Source organism: Amblyomma maculatum, chromosome 3 (genome assembly GCF_055883805.1).
Source record: "Amblyomma maculatum isolate TAMU_Amacu chromosome 3, ASM5588380v1, whole genome shotgun sequence".
Classification (NCBI taxonomy): Eukaryota; Metazoa; Arthropoda; class Arachnida; order Ixodida; family Ixodidae; genus Amblyomma; species Amblyomma maculatum.
In genome coordinates, this window is record NC_139346.1 from 205,865,519 (window position 1) to 205,887,613 (window position 22,095).

At 48.0% G+C, this 22,095-nt stretch overlaps 1 protein-coding gene across 6 annotated transcripts in view; it reads right to left on the minus strand.

Annotated features, from left to right (window-relative positions):
- Window positions 1–22,095, minus strand: part of Rbp6 (RNA-binding protein 6) — a 553,757-nt gene that overhangs the window by 85,002 nt on the left and 446,660 nt on the right. For all 6 annotated transcript variants that reach the window (XM_084599398.1, XM_084599400.1, XM_084599397.1 and 3 more), the window contains one exon: window positions 16,390–16,472. In XM_084599398.1, the coding sequence (XP_084455524.1) occupies window positions 16,390–16,472 (83 nt within the window). The remainder of the gene's footprint in view (window positions 1–16,389; window positions 16,473–22,095) is intronic.

Consider the following 22,095-nt stretch of genomic DNA (forward strand, 5'->3'; position numbering starts at 1 on the left):
GTCTTCAGAATGCGGTCGTCTATAGACACAGGTTAACTTCTTTCTGCAATGAGAGATCCATACTGAGAACAAATAAAATTTTGGGTATATATAAGCTATATATAAGTTCGCAGCGCCTGCTATCTCATCCGAGTCATGTGGTCTCGTGATGTCACCAATCAGTGCCAGGCCATTCCCAATGTTAACCATATCACTTGCCAGAGGCACGCGCACGTGATTTTTTGCTCACAACGTATAGAAGACGAATGTTTTGAAGAAAGAGGCATTTCACACTGAAAATGAAGTGTCGGTGTCGCCATTATTGGCTGCAAGCAGAATGTCTCCCACCACATCGCCATTGACTGACTTCAAAATGGTGGAAGCTGGTGTCCTTTTCCGTAAGGACATAAGTGAGCTTCATTTCACTGTCGGGAACATTTTTAAATACCATTTTTTTGGCGGTGCGTATTTTGCTCTCAGGATAAATCTCGTCATAACGAGAGAGAGGCAGAGAATAAATGTTTCTACGCAGAGAAATAACTGGTTGGAGTTGTTCTCAGCGTCCGTTGAAATAAAATTTAACATTTTACAGTTTTCGTAGCTTCTGAGTTAACGTGCGCTGAAGCATAATTCGCGTCATTAATTAGAACATTTATTTCAACAGGCTGAAGGCGTTTCCTCATCCATACAAATGTGCTCACGAACTAGAACTATGTAGCACAGAATGGTATCGCACACTCTTTTAGCTCAGCTCGGATTTCTAAGCGTTTCAGAATAAAACCTGAAGCTCATAGAAATACCAAGTACCTTAGTACCTTGGCCAATTGTAGACTCGGGAGTCAGTTTACACGAGAAAACGTGCGGAAGTTTGGATTGTACCCACACCTCGTTTGAATTTAGGCAGATAGCGTTTCGATTATATTCTTCCTTGTCTGTGAAACGGAAAGCAGTGAAATAATTTTTACATGTTTTGCTAAAGAGTCATCTGCGTGCTAATTGTGTGCTACCTGGTGCTACCTGCACCAGGTAGCATACGACCACATGCCACCAGGTGCTAATTGTAGGCTACCTGCACGAACCCTTCTAATGTATCTCTATCTATTGAAAGTGTATAGTGCTTTATTGTTATGCATGTCTATAGTTTTGCTCATAGAAAGAAAAAAGGAATTTGAATTTATGCTGTACCGAAGCGTCCTACAACAATGCTGCTCACTCTGCGATCGGACAAACAAGGTTGGTTGGTTTATGGGGTTTAACGTTCCAAAGAGCTATGAGATACGCCGTAGTGGATGGCTTCGGAAATTTCGACCACTTGAGGTGATTTAACGTGCACCGACTTTACACAGCACAGCGGTGCCTTGCTTTTCTTTCCGTCCCTATTGAAAAGAGGCCGCCGCGGCCGGGATTCGATCCGGTATCCTCTGGTACAGCAGATGGGACAAACAAGTCGGGCGACTATCAGTAAGCGGAAGTGAACATTGCTCGCGCGATATTGCCTGTCGAAATTCCTGGTTTGAGCTTGTGACTTCTATATCGACGTTGTAGTAGCAAGCGCTTCATTTAAGGTAATATGTTTAGCCAGATGATCAGTAATGCTTTTCGCATTAAATCAAGCAGCGCACTCTAGCAAGCGGTGCTTGACTCCCTGGGAGATACGCAAGAACAAGGATGACTCGAGACATCAGTATTAGGCATACATTTCTTCTGGTTTCCGAGCTGAACTGACGGTATGGTGTAGTTCCTCGAACTTAATTGCGCAATCCATTTCGTAACAACATTTTCGTCAGTATGTCACAAAGATATAGCTTAGACATCAGGGGCGAAACTTCAGTTCGACAGAGGGTGGACAGCGCTCGGCAATGATCGGGTAGCGGTACGATTAATGAGTGCCGCTTAAGTTAATGCCACAGCTTACTGTGTCATATGTGAGATAACAGCAGCGGAGCTACCCCGCAGAACTATAGTCTCGGCCTTTCAGGGCCGTTTTCGGCGGCCCCGACAGCGGCTACTTTCTCACGTAGACGCCAGACTGCTTCAGATCACCCGGCACATGTGGCACACCGAGCTGCTTCGCTAGAATAAACACTGTGTTTTAACTCTGCTAAACCAAGTAAGACAGGGCGAAAGCTCCGTTACGCTTGGCTACGCGAGGTTAGGCTTAGCAATGTGTAACTGAGTGTAACGGAGCTTTCGCTCTGTCTTACTTGGTTTAGCAGAGTTAAAACACACTGTTTATTCTAGAGTAGCAGCTCGGCGTGCCGCATCTGCCGGGTGATCTGAAGCAGTCTGCAGCCTACGCGACAAAGTAAAGACGGCCCTGAAAGGCGGAGACTATAGTTCACTACAGCCGAGACGCACACCCAACGACAAGCTTCCTATCTGTTTAGGCAAGCGTCGAGACACGTGGTTCGTCACATGGCCATAGCTGGCGAGGCAAGGGTCGTCACGGCGCGCAGCGCAGCGGTAGGAGCTGCGGCGCATTACGTGGTATGATGTCAAGACACATCCCCGGCACTCCTCTGGCCGAAGGTCAAAATATCATGCCCAGTGACCTTGGCGAAACATGGTGTAGTAGAGCTTTCCTCTTCAAAATAGATCATTCCGATTGATGAAACGCTGGTCGAGTAGGCAGGTCTCAGGAGCGTTGCCTTTGACACTGGGCGGTAATGAGTGACACGATGGTCTACAGCTTTTTAATTTTTTTTCCTGACAAATATGGCAGACTTCAAGTTACTACCAAGGGATTCTCCATTTTCTCTTTAAATTTGAATTTTATTGTCTTCTTTACAGTACGCCGATTCTTGATCATGAACCTTTATATGCAGGTCATCGACCTGGTTTTCACACGCAACAACCGACCAACCGCTTTTTACGCGAAGCGTATACGGATTGTTCGGCCGAAAACACATCGATGTCACCGTAATCCAAACTGAGAAAAATGATGTCAGAGAGAATACATGCGTGATTTGGTATCAAAATTTCGAGGAAATTGTACTTTATGCAGCATTCATGGTAGTGTAACGCCATTTAGCTTAAAATTAAGCATATATTATCAAGAGAAGCTGGAGGTTAGATTGAGACAGAGATTCAAACCGATGACGTATATGTCCTTTTGACAAGTGTAGGGGACCACTGAGGAGTGAGACGCCGAGCCTTCCTTTCCTCAAAAACCAATTTAAACAAAAAATATAGAAATATTCGCGGAATGAAAAGGCAGAGTTCAAGGCGCATCGCGTGTGCTCTTAGAAAAATCATCAGCGTCACCCTAATTTATTTTCTTAATGAATACCACATATATATTCATATTACCGTCGTTGTCTTTAAATCATAGTCTTCGAAAATAGTAACTGTGCCTGCATCATCTTATCAATGTATACTGCCAAATTCTAGCAAAATTTAGCAATACTACTAAGCTCACTGAGGCTACCAAACTGCCACTTGCCTTGAACATTGAGTCCAAATGCTCAGCGCAGCTTTAATCATGATATGATGAAGCATGAATAGTTGCACGGAACCAGCGATAGCTGATTGACCTATTCGTAGATGGCGTATTCTTTTAATAGCCTCCACGAACTGGTTTCCCGTCTTCGCCGGACCTTCCCTGTACTCTGTCGTAACAGGTAGTGGTTAAAATAACCCTGGTGGTTACATGTGCACAGCGACACGCGTCTGTGGATTTGATCCCTTTAATGACTTGACGCATGCGCTACATAATCAGCTTAGATACAGTTAAGACGGGAAGTAAGTCGAGTAGGCTACTCTGTTCTCACTGCAATAGAGCTTATCCTGACATAAAATAAAAACGAAGCAAAAAGCTTCTCACTTGCACAGCCCGTTTCCAGGTTTGTTCACTGCAGGAGAAACGTTGTGATGACTACACCAACCGCACACCACCATATTCGGTGGCTAATGTCTCAGTCTCGTCTCCCAACAAAAATTTGAAGCTCCGACTACGCTTATAACCTGCTCTTCGAAACCCCTCTACAGACTGCGGGTTATATACGGCCTACGTAAGTGCGCCTAATTTTGGTGATTTTCACTATTAGAGATATTTATCTTGCCGGAAAAGTAGTGACGTAGACGTATACCCGCTTACCTGATGCCTCCTGCTCACGCGCAGTGGAAGGGGACGTGTACTAGGTGGGCCAACTGCGCGGGCATAGGAGGGACCCGGTAAACGGGTATACGTCTACGCTCTGCCAAAAGCCTTAATTAACTCCACAGTTTCTTCGTGAGCGATCAATGTACCCCCGTTTTCATTAGGCAATGGACACGTTCACGGAGGGAAAAGTGAGGTGTGCACTGTATGCAAAATTTCGCATCTGCCCGCTCTGTACCGAACCTCTCGGCTACAGCGAACACATTGCTCACCTGCACGCCAGAGCAGCATGTCGCAAAAGCAATTTTAATGAGAGCCGCCGCCACGTGAAATCTGCTGCATTCCCAATTTCGACGAATTCCTGAGCGTCGAGTAGCCGCATTTTCGTCAAAAAAAAAAAAAAAAAAACGGAGCATTCGACCCGGGGCAATACAACCAATTGCGCGCACAAGAAAAAGAAAGAAAAAATAAAAAGAAGACGGTTTATTTTTTCCGTCTCTCTTTTGCGAGCAACATTAAAGCGCAGCGCGCGCTTCATTTTAGCGGAGCCCGAAAACTGCCCCAGTCCGCGCGAATCTGGCGCACGTTGCTTCTCAGTCCTCATAATAAAAACCGCCCGCCTCGAGCGGAAGGGAAGATAAGAAAGCCAAGTCGTAACTGAATCTAGAAGAGCGGAGGAGATACGTCGTGAAGCACCGGAGGCTGCGGAGTGCAGAAATAACGACAACAGAACGGGCTCGCGCGCGTGCGAGAGAGAAACAGAAGTAAGGGAAATTAGAAGATTAAAGAAAGAAGGGAATAAATAGGAAAGAAAGATCCTCCTCGTTTTGTACGTATAGTGGTGCGCGCCACGTCGGGCTCCACCATTAAGCTCAACGACGTGCTTCGACGACGGAACTTTCGAATACGCTCGGTCGAGCATTTGCGCGCGGTGCGCACTTACGTACGCACTCACGGGATGTGTGTGCGTGCGTGTGCGCATGTGTACGGCTAGAAGAGCAGCGTGCTTATTTCTTTCGCAATTTTTTTACGTTCATGAACAGTTTTATTTTTCTTCTGTGGCCGTAGCATGTCTCTCTTGCACGCAGCAAGCCCGGTTAGTTTAGGCAGCGATACGTTCTTTTAATTTCCTTGGAGGCAGCAGCAGCCGCGCGCGCAGAGTTTGGGTCTCGTGCGCTAAAGCACCCTGCTGCGACTCCTTGGCACGGAACGGGACCGTTTTCCTGGGCTTCTTGCTCCGAACGTTTTCCTCCGGAGTCGGAAACGTTTTCCGCAAGCTGTTCGCCTCAATGGGTGCCTCAGGGAAATGGGGCGGAAACGGAGAACGACGCGAATAGGCTGCCGGTCGGGGAGGATGAAGGAAAGAGGGAGTTGCTTGCGGGAACGCGAGAGAGAAGTGCGATTCAACTGCGCCTTTCATTTCCTTGCGCGATCAGAACTGCCTGAGAAACGCCCGCCAAGACGACTGTAGTTTGCAGCGTGATCTCTGGCACCGAGCTCTTGACTGTCAAGTGTGAAGGCTGGGGGGAATTTTTTCAGGACTTGCGAGATTCGTCTGCCGAGGTACAGCGCTCCAATATCTTAGCAATATCACGCCAGCGTCCAGCTACTTATAGGACGCTCGCAACTGCGAGCAGATGAGAGGCGCGGGTTGTTAATAATGTATTTGCGGGCACAAACTTTACAAAGACTTAGACTGAAGACACAGGGTAGTCGCTGCCATTCAATACCTTTGTGAAATTTGCCCTCACAAATACACCATGAACAGAGTTCAAATCACCCAAACTTTTATCCGTTTAAGCGGGGTTTGTGTCACGTCAGCAGAACAGCTGAGCAGACGACGCTGGAACTGGCAACTGCTCTGTGCATATAGTCTCGGCTATTTCGTCATACGGTCCTGTGTGGAAGGCTGAACGACGATCTGGTCTATGCTGTCGTGGTATTAGTTTGAAACTGGAGGGGTGCGCAACTCTACAAGCTGTACAGGCTTAAGCAGCTTGGCGCTTTTAAGTATATCGACGTTGTTGGAGCCAACTTAAGAAATACCGCGTGCAAAAATTTGTGGTTGCCGAACGGTGGCTAGGAAAGTTTTAGGCGCAGGCCCGAAGACGTACTATTACGCTTTATTAGCCCACTTACGTTGCGGCGGATAAAACGTTAAACACAGTAAAGGCAAAAAAAGTTTACATCGCTGCAACTGCGCGGATAGTTTTTATTTTGGCGCAGTCACATATCCAAGTCTTCTGAAATGCGTCAAGGTACGAAGGGACGGGAATTCTCTATCCTAAATTCTGCAACAAAAATATGAGAAGGCTTATTCCGCAATCTTTTGCTGCCGACCGCACATGCAACCGGCATGGCGGTTCAGTCGCACGAATTCGCGGGTTCTATCCACGCCGTGACGGCAGCGCATCGACCGTTTAGTGCATGATATTTGTGCTCGGCGTTGATTAAGACTGAGATTAGGAAGCGCGGGTGGTCGTAACTGATCTGAAGGCGTCGGCTACAGCACGTCTCACAGCTGCTACTGTTCTTCTGATGCGTCAAAATTCAATGAAGGTTAACTTGGAGGCGCTAACTTTTTTGCTGCCTGCGTCTAGAAGCTTCATAAATGTCCTCTGCTATACTACATGTCGATGGTGTGCTGTCCTCCTCAGCAGATGATGAACTTAAGGAACCTGTATGGTCCCAGCAGCTTTGCTAAGGCGAAAGCCTTTAATGGCGCATACTGTCGTCGACAAAAGCTGTCCACGAGCGGCGCACCTAATTGGTCGACAGAGAAGTGACGTCACCAGCCGCCAAATTCGAAGCGACCAACCAGAAGTCTCATATTGTATAGCGTTCCTGCCATCAGCAATCCCACACTTGAACGCGCGCCAAAGAAAGCCACGCGACAGGAGCGATGGTACACCGTCCAAACGCACACTTGTCGGAGAAAATGTGACAGATACTGCGCCTTTCCTTTCCTGTAAACCAATTATAATTATATGTAGCACTACAAAGAACGTCGACAAAAGGCAAACAATGAGAAGCAAATGATAGGAGAGGATGGGTAGGCTTTCGTCATTCTCCTCTTAAAAGACATCTAAGATACCCTCTAATTTTTTTACGTCAAATAAATCCGCTTCTGAACGCAGTAAAGCGTCACAAAAAGATGTAGATATTTTAATTGAGAGCAATGCAGCATAGTACTTCTTCGCATACTAAGCCCTCCTTATCTCCCGAAGTTGAGGGTAACATATATGTCCTTCACTTCTCTGAAGTTTCTGTAGGGTGCTATAAGGGCCCCGCTATTTGTTCGAGTAAGATACTTATACTGACCTCGGCATTTTTGGCAAACGCTGCGCTGCACATTGCCAAGCGTTCGTACGCAGGTTTCTGCGAGTGACGTTCACGGAACGCTGTTAATTCACAAAAGCAAAGATGGGGTCACATGGAAAGAAATACATCGTTTGACTGCCTATGGCACAAACGTAAAAAAAAAAAAAAAAAAGGGAAGTCAGCGTGAGATTTATCGCATGTTGAGCGAGAAGGTCACAAGTTCTGTAAGCTAACTGAAGTGCTATAAGAATGTGGTAATCATTCGTTGCAAATACAAAAGGAAGAGGAGAGAAAAGATAGTGCCTTAACCATAGTTAAGCCTAAGTTTTACGTGCGACAGCTTGAAATGATTTCGCAACTTTATAGGCCGAACGAAGCCCTATAAAGCTTAAATATGCCTATAGGAAGGCGTAATGAGGGTCGAAGTGTGTTCAGAGAGGTTGACAGGCTTCATAACGGGTTTTCCACACATATTTACTTAGTAGTTAGTGTTAATAACATCTAGGCACCACTGACCTTGACCCTGGTCATGTCCCTCATGGTCACTGATATAGCTAATAAAGGACGACTCATATCAAGCCATAGTATAAACATGTATAGCAGAGCAAGACTCGGTTGTTTTCATAGCGAAACTCGGTGAGACGGATGGAAGCCGCAATCCGGAAATCGACGAAATCCGTCGTGATAGGCTTTGTGCTAATTCACATTTTCGCACCTAAACGGAGCTGACGTCAACATGTGGGCCAACAAGTACCACCGCGAGTTCTGGAGTGCGTGCGTGCCTGCGTATGTATGTGTGTGTGTGTGTGTGTGTGTGTGTGTGTGTGTGTGTGTGTGTGTGTGTGTGTGTGTGTGTGTGTGTGTGTGAGAGAGAGAGAGAGAGAGAGAGAGAGAGAGAGAGAGAGAGAGAGAGAGAGAGAGAGAGAGAGAAAATGAAACATCCGCAAAAGACTGCAAATAGGAAAAGTGCCGTCGGCGGCCACGTACGCTGCGAGGTCTCTGCCGAGGAGATACGCACTTGCAGAGAGCCAAAAAAGAAAAAAACAACAAAGAAAAAGAAAAGGGAAGACGCATCGAGCCTCGAACGAGGAGGCGACGACGGGTGGCGAAGACGCGTCCGAAATGAAAAGATCATCGATCGGCGCATTCGCAACGGCGACAGCAGCAGGGACGCATCTCCATGACGGCTCGCTCCTCGAACAACTAGGGCCACTCTTCGGAAGACGACGCGAGGCCGTTCTCGAAACGGGGGGAGACAAAAGCCCAAGCCAAATCGCCGTGGCCGCCGAGACGACGACGTCGACAACTCGACGCGGCGGCGACGCATCGGAGATGCTGCTGGCGGTGCCGGGGGAGAGAGCGGGAGGATGGGGACTCCTCACGCCGCCGCTGCCACGGGATAGCCGTAAATTACGTTTGCGATAACGGCCCTTCTTCCTTCCACGCGTCGGTGAAGGAAATCCGTCGCGCCTCGCCCGCTCGCCGTCAGGGCGGCCCGGCGTCGGCCGCCGACGATGGAAATAAATGCGTTGGCCATCTGTCCGCTTCGATTTGCAAAGCACTCCATTGCGCGCCTAAGCGCCGAAGAGAGGACGCAGTGGGGAAGGTTCCGGAAGCCGCGACACTTCCCTGCGCGCCTGTATTTGTGCGTGCGTATGAGTACTCAGGGCCGCTGTTGCACCGTGGCACACTCCAGGCTCCACGTCGTCGAGCTGACGGCAGTTCTGCGGCATCGCCGGCCTCCTTCCGACATCCTACCCGCGTGTGCGTGATGCAGCTCTCTTCTGAGTAGAAGCCGCGTCTTTTCCCGCCTTTTCCTCTTTCGCTGGTGCTGCAGCTCTGGATCGGCCGCTTCCCTGCGCTCTAAGGAAGCATCCTGGCTTCGTTTTTCGCGCGCCTTTCTCGTTTTGATTTTATTCTGCTCTTGAGCGGAGGAGCTTTGCATTCGGCTCTTGTTGCGGGGAGGCGAACGAACATGAGCGAAGGTGCAGTGACTATAGCTTGTGAGCACTCCAAGAAGCCGAGTCTCATCCGCTTGTTTTCGTCATTCGGTCTCTCCCGCAGCCTTTGGGCAGCGCTTTCTACCGCACCCGATTGAATGAAGCGATGGGATCGTGAACGAAAAGCTATTCGTCGCGCTTCATCCGCTGTGCGATACGCAAGCCAGGAAATAACGCGGCGTGAATGGAATTGGTAAGCGGCGGAGAAGAGGAGGCATTCATGTAGAAAACAGGGAAAAAAAAAAAAGAAAAGAAAAGTTAAACTGAAAAGACGACAACGCGAGATTGTGTTCGTGAATATACAGCCGACGATAAGGTATACACATAACTCGCATAGCTCGATATATAGGCAATTTTAATTCTCACAAACACTTGATCTGCATCATGGCCAAAGCGTCATCCACTCGGTATCATTTAAAGATTTAAAATGATAGGATTAGCAAAGAGAAAATGGCGCCGAAATGGCTTTCTGGGCTGATTTTTTGCGGTTTATTTTGGGCGCGTGTAGTTCAAAATTTGTGACATATACCTTCCTGCACAATCACAGATGCCAAGACGGGTATAACGTATCCGGCAGTGTAGGTCACTCTTCATTGTCACATACAGGTTAACAGCTCGGGTCACTTAAGGCACAAAACCGACAGGCACCGGTATAACGCTGCGAACAATACGAGCAATGCACTCTGTGAGCAATGGCTATCATAGCTGCGAGCCTGGGACACGCGGCCGATATGATTATATCATTATATTTTGCAAGCAAATTAACGAAAGTTGTGCTGAATGAAACCAAGAAGACGCAGGCTAACTATAAACTCCAAGATGAAAATGTTTATTTGATTGTTGTAATAGATTGCAGCCTTTCGTATTTTTTTTTTTTTTTTTACGTCACCATGTTTTCCGCCATTCCCTCTGCGAGGCCTGGCAGAGTAAAATTGATACGAGGAGCAGGTTGAGCGACCGTGATGCTTGCGTTATTTCGACGCCATTCTGAACTTCACTGAAAATAGTGTAAGCAAAACTTGAAATAGAAATTTGAAGCTAAATTGGAGTCTAGTAATCCTTTGACTGAGACGCTGGCTGTGACAGATAATTCGGCGCGGTTATCTCCTTGTAATCAGTAACAGCGAGTAGCTTAATACAGAAATACAAGATGCAAACACAGTTAAAATTCAATTTAATGAAGCTGAAAAGAGTCCCAAAGTACTTCGTTAAATTGGGGAATTCTTTAAATTGAGTGAGGCATGTCTCGGTCACTTATTTCGATGCATCCGATTATATGGTTTAGCAGTATAAGGAAAGCTACTGCGGCATCATATTGGCAAAGCGTAATGGCGCCGAAAATGAAATTACGGCCAGCGGAAAGAACCGAAACCACTAGCGCGTATGAAAAGAAACAGCACAAATTGTTGCATCAGCAAAAGCCCTAGGGTACTAATAATTTATCTTCTAGCAAAAAAGGCGTGATCGTTGCTTGCGTGCACTTTTTAAACAACAGCCGCACGGATTCCTCTAATGTTTTAAGTGCGCCCGGTACGCTTTCCTCTCGTGTCCTGGCAAGCTGCCGAAGCAGATGAAGGGCATCCGCACCTTCTCCCGCCACCCGGTGAATTCAATTCAAAATTATAAATCTCGTTTCGCACATCGCAGTTTGATGAAAGCAGGGCGAAGGCGCTCCGCGATGTCGCCGCTGACTCCCAATCAGCAAATTTTAGAACGCCCTCCAAATACCAGACCAAAAATAAACACTTTTTCAACCTTCATTTTTCAAAAACGAAAAAAAAAAAAAAGAAAAAAAAAGGTTCGTTATACTGGGACAGATCACAAAATTGGTATCACTATTTCGAGTCAGTTCAAGCATTGGACTCCATGGGTCTGAGTGGAATCAGGATATGGGAATATCTTCGTTAAGTCGGGAGTTTCGTTAAAACGAATTTTGACCTTAGTCAACATCACACGTTCCTCTGCTAGTTGCTGAGCGCGCAATTCCATGCACTCGCGAGCAAAGCCCCCCCAAAAAGCAGGGGCCGAGCAAGAACGCTGGGGCGCGCGGGTAGTGCAGTGCCGGTACGATACTCGCCAATGTCAATGCTGGTGTAAGTGCATGAAGCATAAGACCTATGAACACGGGAATAAGCAGGATGGATGGATGGATGGATGGAAGGGATGGAATATAGGAGCGTCCCCTTTGAAACGGGGTGGTAGCAATAGCTATCATGCTCATTTTTCTCCCTATATCTTAATTATTGATTTAGATTGGTTAACTAAACCATCATTCTATTTATTAAATTTTTATTCCTACAATACTAACATTATGTCACTTCTCTGCTTTTAAGCCACCAATCTTCCAGTCGTTTTTTGATAGTTTCCACCGCCGGTTTATTCACCCGGCCACTGGTATCTCTAAACCCCAGAGCTTCAGGAACAGTGACTGCGCCTGCATCAACTTCCGGATGGATACCATTACATTCGAGTATAATATGGTCAATTGTTTCACTGGAGTTACCACATACAGAACATGCGTCACCTTCATTGTTAAATTTCTTTTTGTAGCTGCGTGTTCTAAGGCACCCTGATCTAGCCTCAAAAAGTAGGGCACTGCCTCTTGAGTTATCAAAGAAAGCTTCCTTCCTGATCTGCATTTTCCACTTTCGGTATAATTCCACACTCTGTTTCTTTTCCATCGAGTTTATCCAATTTTTACCTTCTGTGTTTTTCACCTGTTGCTTAATGCTCTTTATTTCTCCGTCCTTGTGACTAGCATACTTACTAGTTAGCTTCCTAGTTCTTTTCCTTCATTGTGAGTCAACGCTTTTTAAGTACAGGTATTTAAATACTTTAGCTGCCCATCTGCTACTGTCCAATTTCCTCAGACGTTTCTCATATAATATTTTACTCTGAGCTTCCCGTACTTCGAAAGATGCCCAGCCCATATCTCCCTGTACCGCCTCATTTGTGGTTTTGCCGTGGGCACAAAGTGCTAATCGTCCAACGGCTCTCTGATTTATTTCTGATGTCGAATGTACCTCTGATTTTAGGCACAAAACCGCATTTCCGAAAGTAAGTCCGGGCACCATAATTCCTTTCCAAATACTCCTCAAAACCTCATACCTGTTGTATCCTCACAATGCCCTATGCTTCATTATCCTGGCATTCCTTCGTCATTTTGCCTTAAGTGATTGCTCATGCTTTCCAATGTATGCCAATCCTTAGTTTACCCATACCCCCAAATATTTATATTCTGCTACTCTCGGTATTTCATGGCCTTGCATTTTAAGACCCTGATCAGGCCACGAGTAAACAGCGCCCCCTAGCAGAGAAAAATGATGCTCTCGCTGCCTCGATGACTTTGCCTGACCATCGGGCTATTTTCTCCTCGAATACTTCGCACATACTGTTTTCGCCACTAGCAGTCACATACTCCGGCCGTTTGGAATCTGCACAGCCTGCGTACAACAACGCCTCTAACCAATGTCTCACATACAAAAGAGTTTGAATTTACCGGCGTTTCTCAAACAGCATTCAAAAAGAAAAGAGAGATAGCGCCAAAATCACGAACACACACGCCGCATGAGTGGCAAGTAATAAAAGCAGCGGTTTGGAAACCTTTCGCTCCGCTTCTCTTCTTGAATCCCGATGACAGGATCGACACGTCGTTTCGCTCACGCTCTGGGTTTCTTCAAGCTTCATTAAACGCGATGCACGACTGCCGCTCGCACCCAGAATCTTGTTTATTTATTTATTTTTGAAACCTTGCGCCCAAGCAAGCAGGGCGGCGTGCACTTCACTTTGCATATCGGCGCCGCTGAAGCGGGGCTTACACGCACGCACACACTCACAGGCGACGAGAAATTTCCGAACAGCAATAAGCAGTTCTTAAAAAAAGGGAAAGAAAAGAAGACAAGCGTTACAATGCACGATTGTTGCGAAGCAGCTTTTTCCACAGAAAACGCAGAGGCGCAGCAGCGGTGCTTATTCGGCGCTTCGTATATATACGCGCACGAGTGCGAGGCGCGGAAATAATTAATGACCGTCACCCACGCAACCAACCAGCGATATGCAGGGCTGGCGTTGCGTTCGAGGCGCTCTGGAGAAAAGGCCGGTCTTGCGTTACGAGTTCGCAATTGAAATATTAGTCGGCTGCGCACAGGCGGCGAAGAAACGTGAGATGCCGTTTCATTCCCCTCCTCCCTTCTTTTGAAGCGACAAGCAAAAAGGCGAAGAGGTACAAGCAGGGAAAGGAAAGAGGAGGGTTTATTTCTCGAAACATTCCCTGATATTTCATTCCCCTTCTCTGCTTGATTTTCGCCTCATTAAAGTGGCTCGAAGCGGGCGAGAAGTGTCGGACAAGTCGAGGCTACGATAAATGCCTCATGTACACGGCACAGGGAAACACGGTGTCGCCGTGTCTTTCGCTTCTAGAACTACGGCGTTACATTTCTGGGAATTCATTTTCTTTTCCTCGTGGAAAAACCGGAGGACAGTTGATGCGTGCAGGCCGCCGTCGTATGGGGGAAGGGGAAAACGGCCGGCCGATTGGTTAAGATGGAGGCGAGCGGGCTTTTCACCGCTCGCCGATTCCGAACAGGGCCGCCGCTTTTCCGGCTCGCGACGAAACCGAGATCGATATATAAAGCCGGACGTAAGATTAAGCGAGTTGTCATTGGAGGGATACAAGAGAGAAGCCACTCTCGCTTGCAGGCAGAGAATTAAAGAAAGAAATGCGGAGTACAAATGCTCGAATTCCTCGCGTATAACTAAAACGGTACAAGCGGTATTATATCGCTTTCGATCCGGTTCCTGCCCTGTAGGACTACGAGAGAGAGGGCTGAGAACAGGAAACAGAGGAAAGGGGGAAGGGGAGGGGGTAGCAGGGAGCGCGCGCCGTAGCTCGGCGGCAAAATCGGAAATTACTGGAGCGATTTCCATAAGTCAAACGCTCTCCCGCGCGTGCCTCGCTCTGACCGCGCCGAAGCCGAAGCGCTCTCTCGTTGCGCGTTCTACAGCGTCGTCGACGTTGCGCTTGGCGGGCGCGGTGCAACCGCAGGAGCGCTGCAAGAACAGCGAGAATCGGATAGACGAAGCGGCGGCGTGAATATATTCGAGACGCGGGGAAAGCGAGGAGGCGTTCGTTTCGCGGCTGCGAGCAAGGCGGAAGAAGGCACGCTTCGGGAGCCGTAATTTATGCGCATACGAGGCCGATGACGACGAGAGGAAACTGTTTTATTTTGACCCGAGTCCTCCCCTCCTTCACTGCTTCTTCTACAGGAGAGGCGTTTTTCTGTGTACGCGATGCCCGAGGAACCTTTGAAACTTCGCATTTAAAACCTGTCATTCGATGCAGGCACAATCAAATGCTCGGAAAGGAATCGCGAACAACTGAGTGTCTAATAGTCATCGCAGGCTTGAATGTATAACGGATGTGATGCGACAACATGCGCTTGGCGCGAAACAATAGCTCTGCGCTGTTACCTGGCCGAAATACGCAAGTATTGGTGCGATACCGGACAAGTTTCGTCCGTCGCTAAAGAACTGAAAGCATTAGCTGATAAGGTTGGCGGACATCGGATTTTCACTGAACCACGGATGGGTGGGGAACGTAGCTGCTTCTTAAGAAATATACAAATTCCAAGCATTCACACCAACGAGTTAAAGGCAGCCGCGTCTCATGTTAAACAAGAAAATGTTCCTGTCGCAAGGAAGGTTTATGGTAAATTATGATCCTAAAATAAACGTAAAACAAGATATAGAGCGTGCAAGGACTCAAAGCTTCCATTTCTCTTTTCTAGCAATCATGCGGTTTGCTTGCCTTAACAAAGAAACCCCATTTATCTCACAGCAGCTCGACAGTAAAACTGCAGACGCCTCGGCTATTGCTTATCACAGGCATTCCAACATCGCTCACCGCGACGGATTCTACGCCATCGGGAGAAGAGGCAAATAAATGGCAGGCGAAGGAGGGCGAGGGTGGCAGGTTCGTAAGCCGTCACAGAGCACAATCATTACCACGAAGCGGAAAATATCCTCGCCTGGATGGATGGAATATAGGAGCGTCCCCTTTGAAACGGGGTGGTAGCAGTAGCTATCACGCTCATTTTTCTCCCTATATCTTAATTATTGATTTAGATTGGTTAACTAAACCATCATTCTATTTCTTAAAATTTTTGTTTCTACATTACTAACATTACGTCAATTCTCTGCTTTTAAGCCACCAGTCTTCCAGTCGTTTTTTCTAGTTTCCACCGCCGGTTTATTCACCCGGCCACTGGTATCTCTAAACCCCAGACCTTCAGGAACAGTTACTGCGCCTGCATCAACTTCCGGGTGGATACCATTACATTCGAGTATAATATGGTCAATTGTTTCACTGGAGTTACCACATACAGCACATGCGTCATCTTCATTGTTAAATTTCTTTTTGTAGCTGCGTGTTCTAAGGCACCCTGATCTAGCTTCAAAAAGTAGGGCACTGCCTCTTGAGTTATCAAAGAAAGCTTCCTTCCTGATCTGCATTTTCCACTTTCGGTATTATATATATATGTTCCATGAATGCCCCTTATATGTCCCATAAAGGCCGCCTAGCGAAGGCTGCCTGAGGTAGAATGAAACTAAAATTTGGTGTATATGCTCCTTTAAATGTCAGGAAGCATGTAGGGTGGATAAGACAACAAAATAATGTCAGGTGCGTAGATGAGGTTAGGAAGTTTGCACGGAATCAAGTGGATGCCTCTAGCTGAGGACAGGGTTAATTTGAACGATACGGGAGAGGCTGCATTGGTTGTAGTCAGGTTGCTGCTGCCGGTGATGATTTACTATAGGAATGGAATGTACTTTGTGCAAGCAACTCTGAGTGCAGGTGACTCGTAGCAACTTGCGGAGGAAACGAATGTGGCAAGAATTCGCGTGCCACTTCGTCCTAGCAACGTCCGGTGTATGTACAGAGGACGGCAACATTCTTTCCACAGAACAAGCAACAACAGGCTGTCTACTCACCATTTTGTTGTTGATTTCATGGAAGTGGATCTCGCACACTTTGTCTACGACGTCTTCGTTCTCAAAGGTCACGAACCCGAACCCTGAAAATAATGTAAAAAGAGAGAGAGAGAAGAAAGTCAGCCTTGAGACGAGTATTATGATAGTGTTACCGAACAGCCAATTGCTAGTATAACCTATCTACCTTGATTGCTTCGGACGCTAAATACGCGTTCGTTGTGCGTATCATTACTCCACGGGTTTGATCAGCTAGCGCAACTGATAGCCATTTATAGTATTTTGTATTTGAACTGTACTCAAATGCAGCACTGCATGTCGCACTGCTGGCAGGCGCAGATGAAAGAAATGAGAAATGGCTGAACTAAAGAACGCAACATGCGTTTTCAGTGGCTTCCCAGTTTATTAGCTGACGCATGAAGGTTACGAATGCTACCGTTTTGACTTTCACGCTAAGAGAAACTCTGATATCTAGCACGTGATTAATGATAAAGAAGTGCTGCGGTTGGCATATATGCGATAAAGGAACTGCACTGTTGACGCTAAGTTGTGACTTGTTAATTTTCACGCGCTCTGGCAATTTTTTGGAACTTTTTTTTTAATGTTTCAGAATATTGTTAGGTTGGTGTTTAAATCCGCCACATCTCTAGCGCAATTCGTTTAGTGTGCGTACGGCAAGTGCAGCTAGGGTTCTCGATGAAGGGACATTCATTGTGATGACCCGCATTCGGTATGTGGCTACGTTGGAGTCATCAGGATTCCCTTCTGCTACGTTGGTGTCAAAAATAAAAGCAGTTCCATTTATTTGTTATTTTTGAAAGAAAAACTCCACTCGGGATGACAGCCGGTGCCGAAGTGAACGATGACATGTTTCAGCGAGCTTACTGGCGAATGAGGAAAAGTAAAAAAGACACGTCCAATGCAACCCCCCCCCCCTCCCTCACCCCTTCCGCTTTTTGTTAGACAAATGTTGCAGCTGTATTATAGTATGACATATTGTATTGCCTTTGGCTTCTTAATGCGCTGTTTGTTCGGAAACTATGGGTGCGAAAAGCTCGTCGCTAAGTGCTCGCTTTCACTTAACGCAGAACTGAAGAAGTCACCGAGGCAGGCAGTCCCCACTTCCAACTCGGGAGCCCAAAAGTGAAAATCGCACAAACAGCGAGCACTCAAAGAAGCCTCATCGTTAGGGGCTTAACGTTTGTCTAGTCGGCCATTAGGATTTGTTTCCTCGCGAGTTTCGGCAGCAGCTCCTGTCTGTACTACTACTACACGAGCAGTGGGGCGACAACGAAGCGCACGGTGTATACAAGCCGGGGGAGACTCAATAAAGTATTCGTGAATAGGCAGCCCTGCTAACAAAACCGGGCCGCCTCGTTGTCGTTATCCGATGCGCTGGTAACGGGTGCGTTCGCTGCCCGGCTGCACTTTTTGCGAGCGTCGTCCAGGCGATGACAACGAGGAACGGTTGGAGGATGGCCCAGCACGAGCGAGTGTGTGCCCACTCCATCACTGCAAGACGGGCGGCTGGAGCCTTCGCGTTATGTATACAGGCCCTCTCTCTTCCAGCAGCGTGGTGCACGTCGTCGTCCAATCGACTTTGCTTCGCATATGCCCCCTTCTTCTCTCCATGTTTCTATCCGCCCCAGAGTCCTCAAAAGTGGCACCACCATGCTCCTCTTCTAGCAGCGGCGCAGCGTCCTTCGCCGCGAGTTTGGCTAACGCTCTCAACCCCCGCTATCTGCAAAATGTGGATAGCTTCACTCCAGCGAGACAGCGAAGGCGATATTCCCGGAAAAAATGACGACGTCAACTCGAGAGAGATGTAGCATGGGTGCCGCTCGTCGGTCCTGGGCACATGTGTACACATACGCGTGTTAGGATGTGCGTCAAGCGCCCGCGACTGAGATAAGGACGCGGATGATGAGTGCCCCGATCGCGTCTTTTCAAGATACGCCACTGTGATACCCTGAGCATGGTGAAAAAGGTGTGCCGCAGAGATAAGAGCAGCGCTGATTGAGAACAGAGGCATTTTACGTAGGAAAAGTTATAGATAAGTGTTACATGGCCCTAAAACAGCGCCGGAAATATGCGTTAAGTCTGCTAAGAGCATGCCAGCGGGTTTCAACGTTGCTTTATCCGAGATCGCGCCGTGATTGCTTTCATACTAGGCTTTCTATAATCGACATTGGCTATTTATTAAGCGCCTCTACTTTGCCAAGCTGTTTCGGTGAAGAGAAAGGGCTATATTGTATGCCAAGATTTAGAGCGCAGCTCTTCGGCGCCCGTTCCTGCGTTTCGCGTCGTCGTTGGCGTTGGTGTGAGAGAGAAAACTTTAGTTCAAAAAGAAAAAGAAAAGAAGAAAAAAAAAAGGGGGGGGGGGGAGGCAGTGAGTGGAGTCTTCATTTCAAGACCCCAGTGGCCTGGACTGCCGCTCTTGCCTGAGTTACCAGCCTACGCTGGGTCTCTAGATCAGAGCATAGCAGAGTGGCCTCCCACTGCGCCTCCGAATGGTGCACGTTTATGTGTGCAGGTTTGAGGCCTGTGCACCCCCATGTGACGTGGTAGGCGGTGGGCTGGTCGTTGCACCAAGGGCATATGTCTGTGTATAATGTTCTGGGAAAATTATGCTGTATTTATGTAAGTTGGGGTAAGTGTTCACGTCGGCGGCGTTGTCCCTGTGTCCCTGTAACCAGCTCCACAGCTGGGGCAGCTGTGGAGCTGCATTATGGATTAGAGATCATGCATTATGGACCAGATGGTGGTGAAATAAAATATTACTTTCCTACAGCTGACCGAAACCGTTTCATGCCTTAAATCCGTCTTTGCATTCGTCTTCGTGTTAGCGCTCTGCTCATCTCTTCAATTCGTCGAAGCACGAGATCCTCGAACAGTGTGTATAGCCACGAACCGAACTACTAGGCCTCTGACCGGCTTCAGTAGCGTGCCTATCACTGCGCGTCACTAGAAGCCACCGCTGCCGATTGTCGATACTCCTTGGAGGGAGTATATAGGGTAGTCCGTTAACCAGTTTGCTTGCCGAACGTGCTCGCCAATTTCCTCTTCTGTGTGTGTTCACCGCCACGTGACGATACCACGAGAAAGGGAGCAGCAAATGAAGATGGATGAGGTCTGCCCGGCTGGCAAATGCGGATGACAGCGATGAATATGCAGTGATTCGCGCACGAACCGCGCGCCCACAACACATACGTTAGAACTGACGCATAAACGCATTCAAGGTTTTCCGGTGATTGCTGTTGGTTACGTTAAGACGGGATATCGCTGAGACCGATGCCTAACGCTGCTCCCATAAGGCAAAAGAAATGAAAAATGAGAAGAAGAAAAAGAAAGTACTTTCATCGCATACAGAGCCGTGATGAGAGACGCCTGCACTTTCTTTCGCGTTAGGTTCGCTCTTAGAGCGACCCCATTACTTGTTTCACGTGTTTCAGCGAGGCCTAAGACCGCTCGCTAGACGAATGCAGGGGTCACAGCGGAAACCCATCCGGTGCCTCCTTGACAAAGTGAAGCCGGCAGGAGACGCGATCGGTAAGCTTCCAAGTTCTCACGGATGTCCAGCACACGAGAGACTCTTTGTAACATCTCTTTGTAACATTGTTTTGTATTCATTCCTCGCCCAGTCAGCCTACCATGGCAGGCAGAAGACACTGCTTGGCGGCGATAACACTGGCACAAGATGCAGCCACAGAGTCAGACATAGAAAATAATGAACCGACAACAGGGCTGACACAGAACCGAGCTTTTGGTCTGTAGCTCCTGGCCATGGATAAAACGCGATTCGCGCTGGCAGCGGTCAGATAAAGCACTGCAGCAGATGTAACACATCATTCGAAATGGTTTGGTTTGGTTTGTGGGGTTTTGGTTAGAGTGCTCTGCAGTGCAGTAACAAAAGCGGCGAGCTGAGGCAGAACCTGTCAGAAGGAGAGAGACGTTCTAAACTTTCCGTATGTGACCGTATATGTTGTGTTATATGTGAAGAGCGGTGTAGACTTCGAATCATGCAGCGCCGATGCATTGCAAATATTTTCCTACTCAGTTAAGGTATACAGGCTCGGGATTTTCGGTCCTTTTCTGCTAGCGTCCTGCTTCAGTGCTGCAAATGACGAAATATTTTTTGGAGTAGCGGTGACTGGGCTGCTGCAGCAAAAAAAAAAAAAAAAAAAAGAAAGGAAAAATCCAGTTGAGGGTGGTCTCACTCCCTTGACAGGTATCCGTCGAAAGTGCCTAGCGGACGAGCAGTATTTGTGGTACGGAGAGGAGCGAGCACCACTTCTACACAAGAATAAAGAAACTAGTGAGGGGATAGCGAGCAGAAATGCAGCGCAGTGCCCGATCATTTCCTCCCGGACGCCTGGCAAACAGCGCGCGGCGGAGTAGTTACGCCCTCGGGGCTGCCAAATGTATACACGATCGCGAGAGGAAGGGACGACGGAGACAGAGTGAGGCGGCCTGGAAAAACGACTCATCCGACGGTCCTTTGAGCCTCCAAGTGGCGTAACAATCGGCGCTGGGAAATCAAAGGAGCTCCGAGCGCAAACAAGCAGCCCACCGTGACCGGGGGTTGAACGCGCGTCAGCGGATGGCGGCGGCTCGGTTTCATCCCTGTTTGAGGTTCGCCCGGCGGCTCCCTCGCCACCCGCGAGCTGGGGTGGTGGAAGAAGCACTTACTTTGCAGTCGGCCTTCTTTCCTCAGACGACAAGCGCTCAGCGCACAGCGCGAGGTGCATAGGAGAACTCCTGCCCCATCCTCGCCATTCCGACCATCATCCTCATCCTCCGCCGCCTTACATTACCTTTCTTCAGCTTTATTTTTTTTCCGCTTCACAGATCAAAGCCAGCGGAACTACGCTTCCGAGAATCCGGAAGCAGCGCTTTCAGGAAGCCCGTCGCCCTCCACGCCTCTTTCCCGAGTGCCCTGCCTTCCCGCGTTCTCCTACTCACGCTCATAGGGAGCATGACGCTGGAGAAGCCGCGGAGCTATCCACACGGCCGTCAGGCTCACCGACCGTCCCGAGCGACACACCCGGTGATCAAAGGATCCCGACATGATGAGCGGTGAACACGTCCCCTCCCCGATTAAGTGGGCCCTGAAACAGTCGTTGGCACACTGCACATCCAACTGTTCCCTCGTATTCCGCTAAGCCTTTAGCTACTGTGAAGTTCCCTAGAGGTCTTTGTTCTCTTTTTCATCTCCGGCGTTGCAACTGAGGCCGCGTTGCGGGAGAAACTGCGCGAAACGGTTGCGCATAAATAAAGCGTGCGCGACGTGGTCGGTCCTCTCATTCTCTTTCCCAATATCTGCATCTCGTTTCATTTTATTAGTTCTTATTGCGTGAACATAAGTGCATTAATGTCTGAAAAAAAAAAAAAAAAAAAGCACCTTTGTCTCGTCTGATGCCGCCGAGGAGCGACGAAAGAAAATGAGATTAATGAGAAATAACCACGAAGATAACAAGATTTGAACTCATAGCCACTGGACTGGGAACTGAGCACGCATCCAACTAAACCGCCACAGCACGTGACATGCCAGCAGGAAAGGAATACCATTACATGAAGAAGGCGCCGATCGCCGTGGAAAATGTGAAATGTGAGGCTCCAGGAATAGATATGGAGTGAACGGAACTATGGAACCGCTATTGCGTGTGCGCGGCCTACGTGCACACACGTTTTTAATGAGTGAGCACGGCT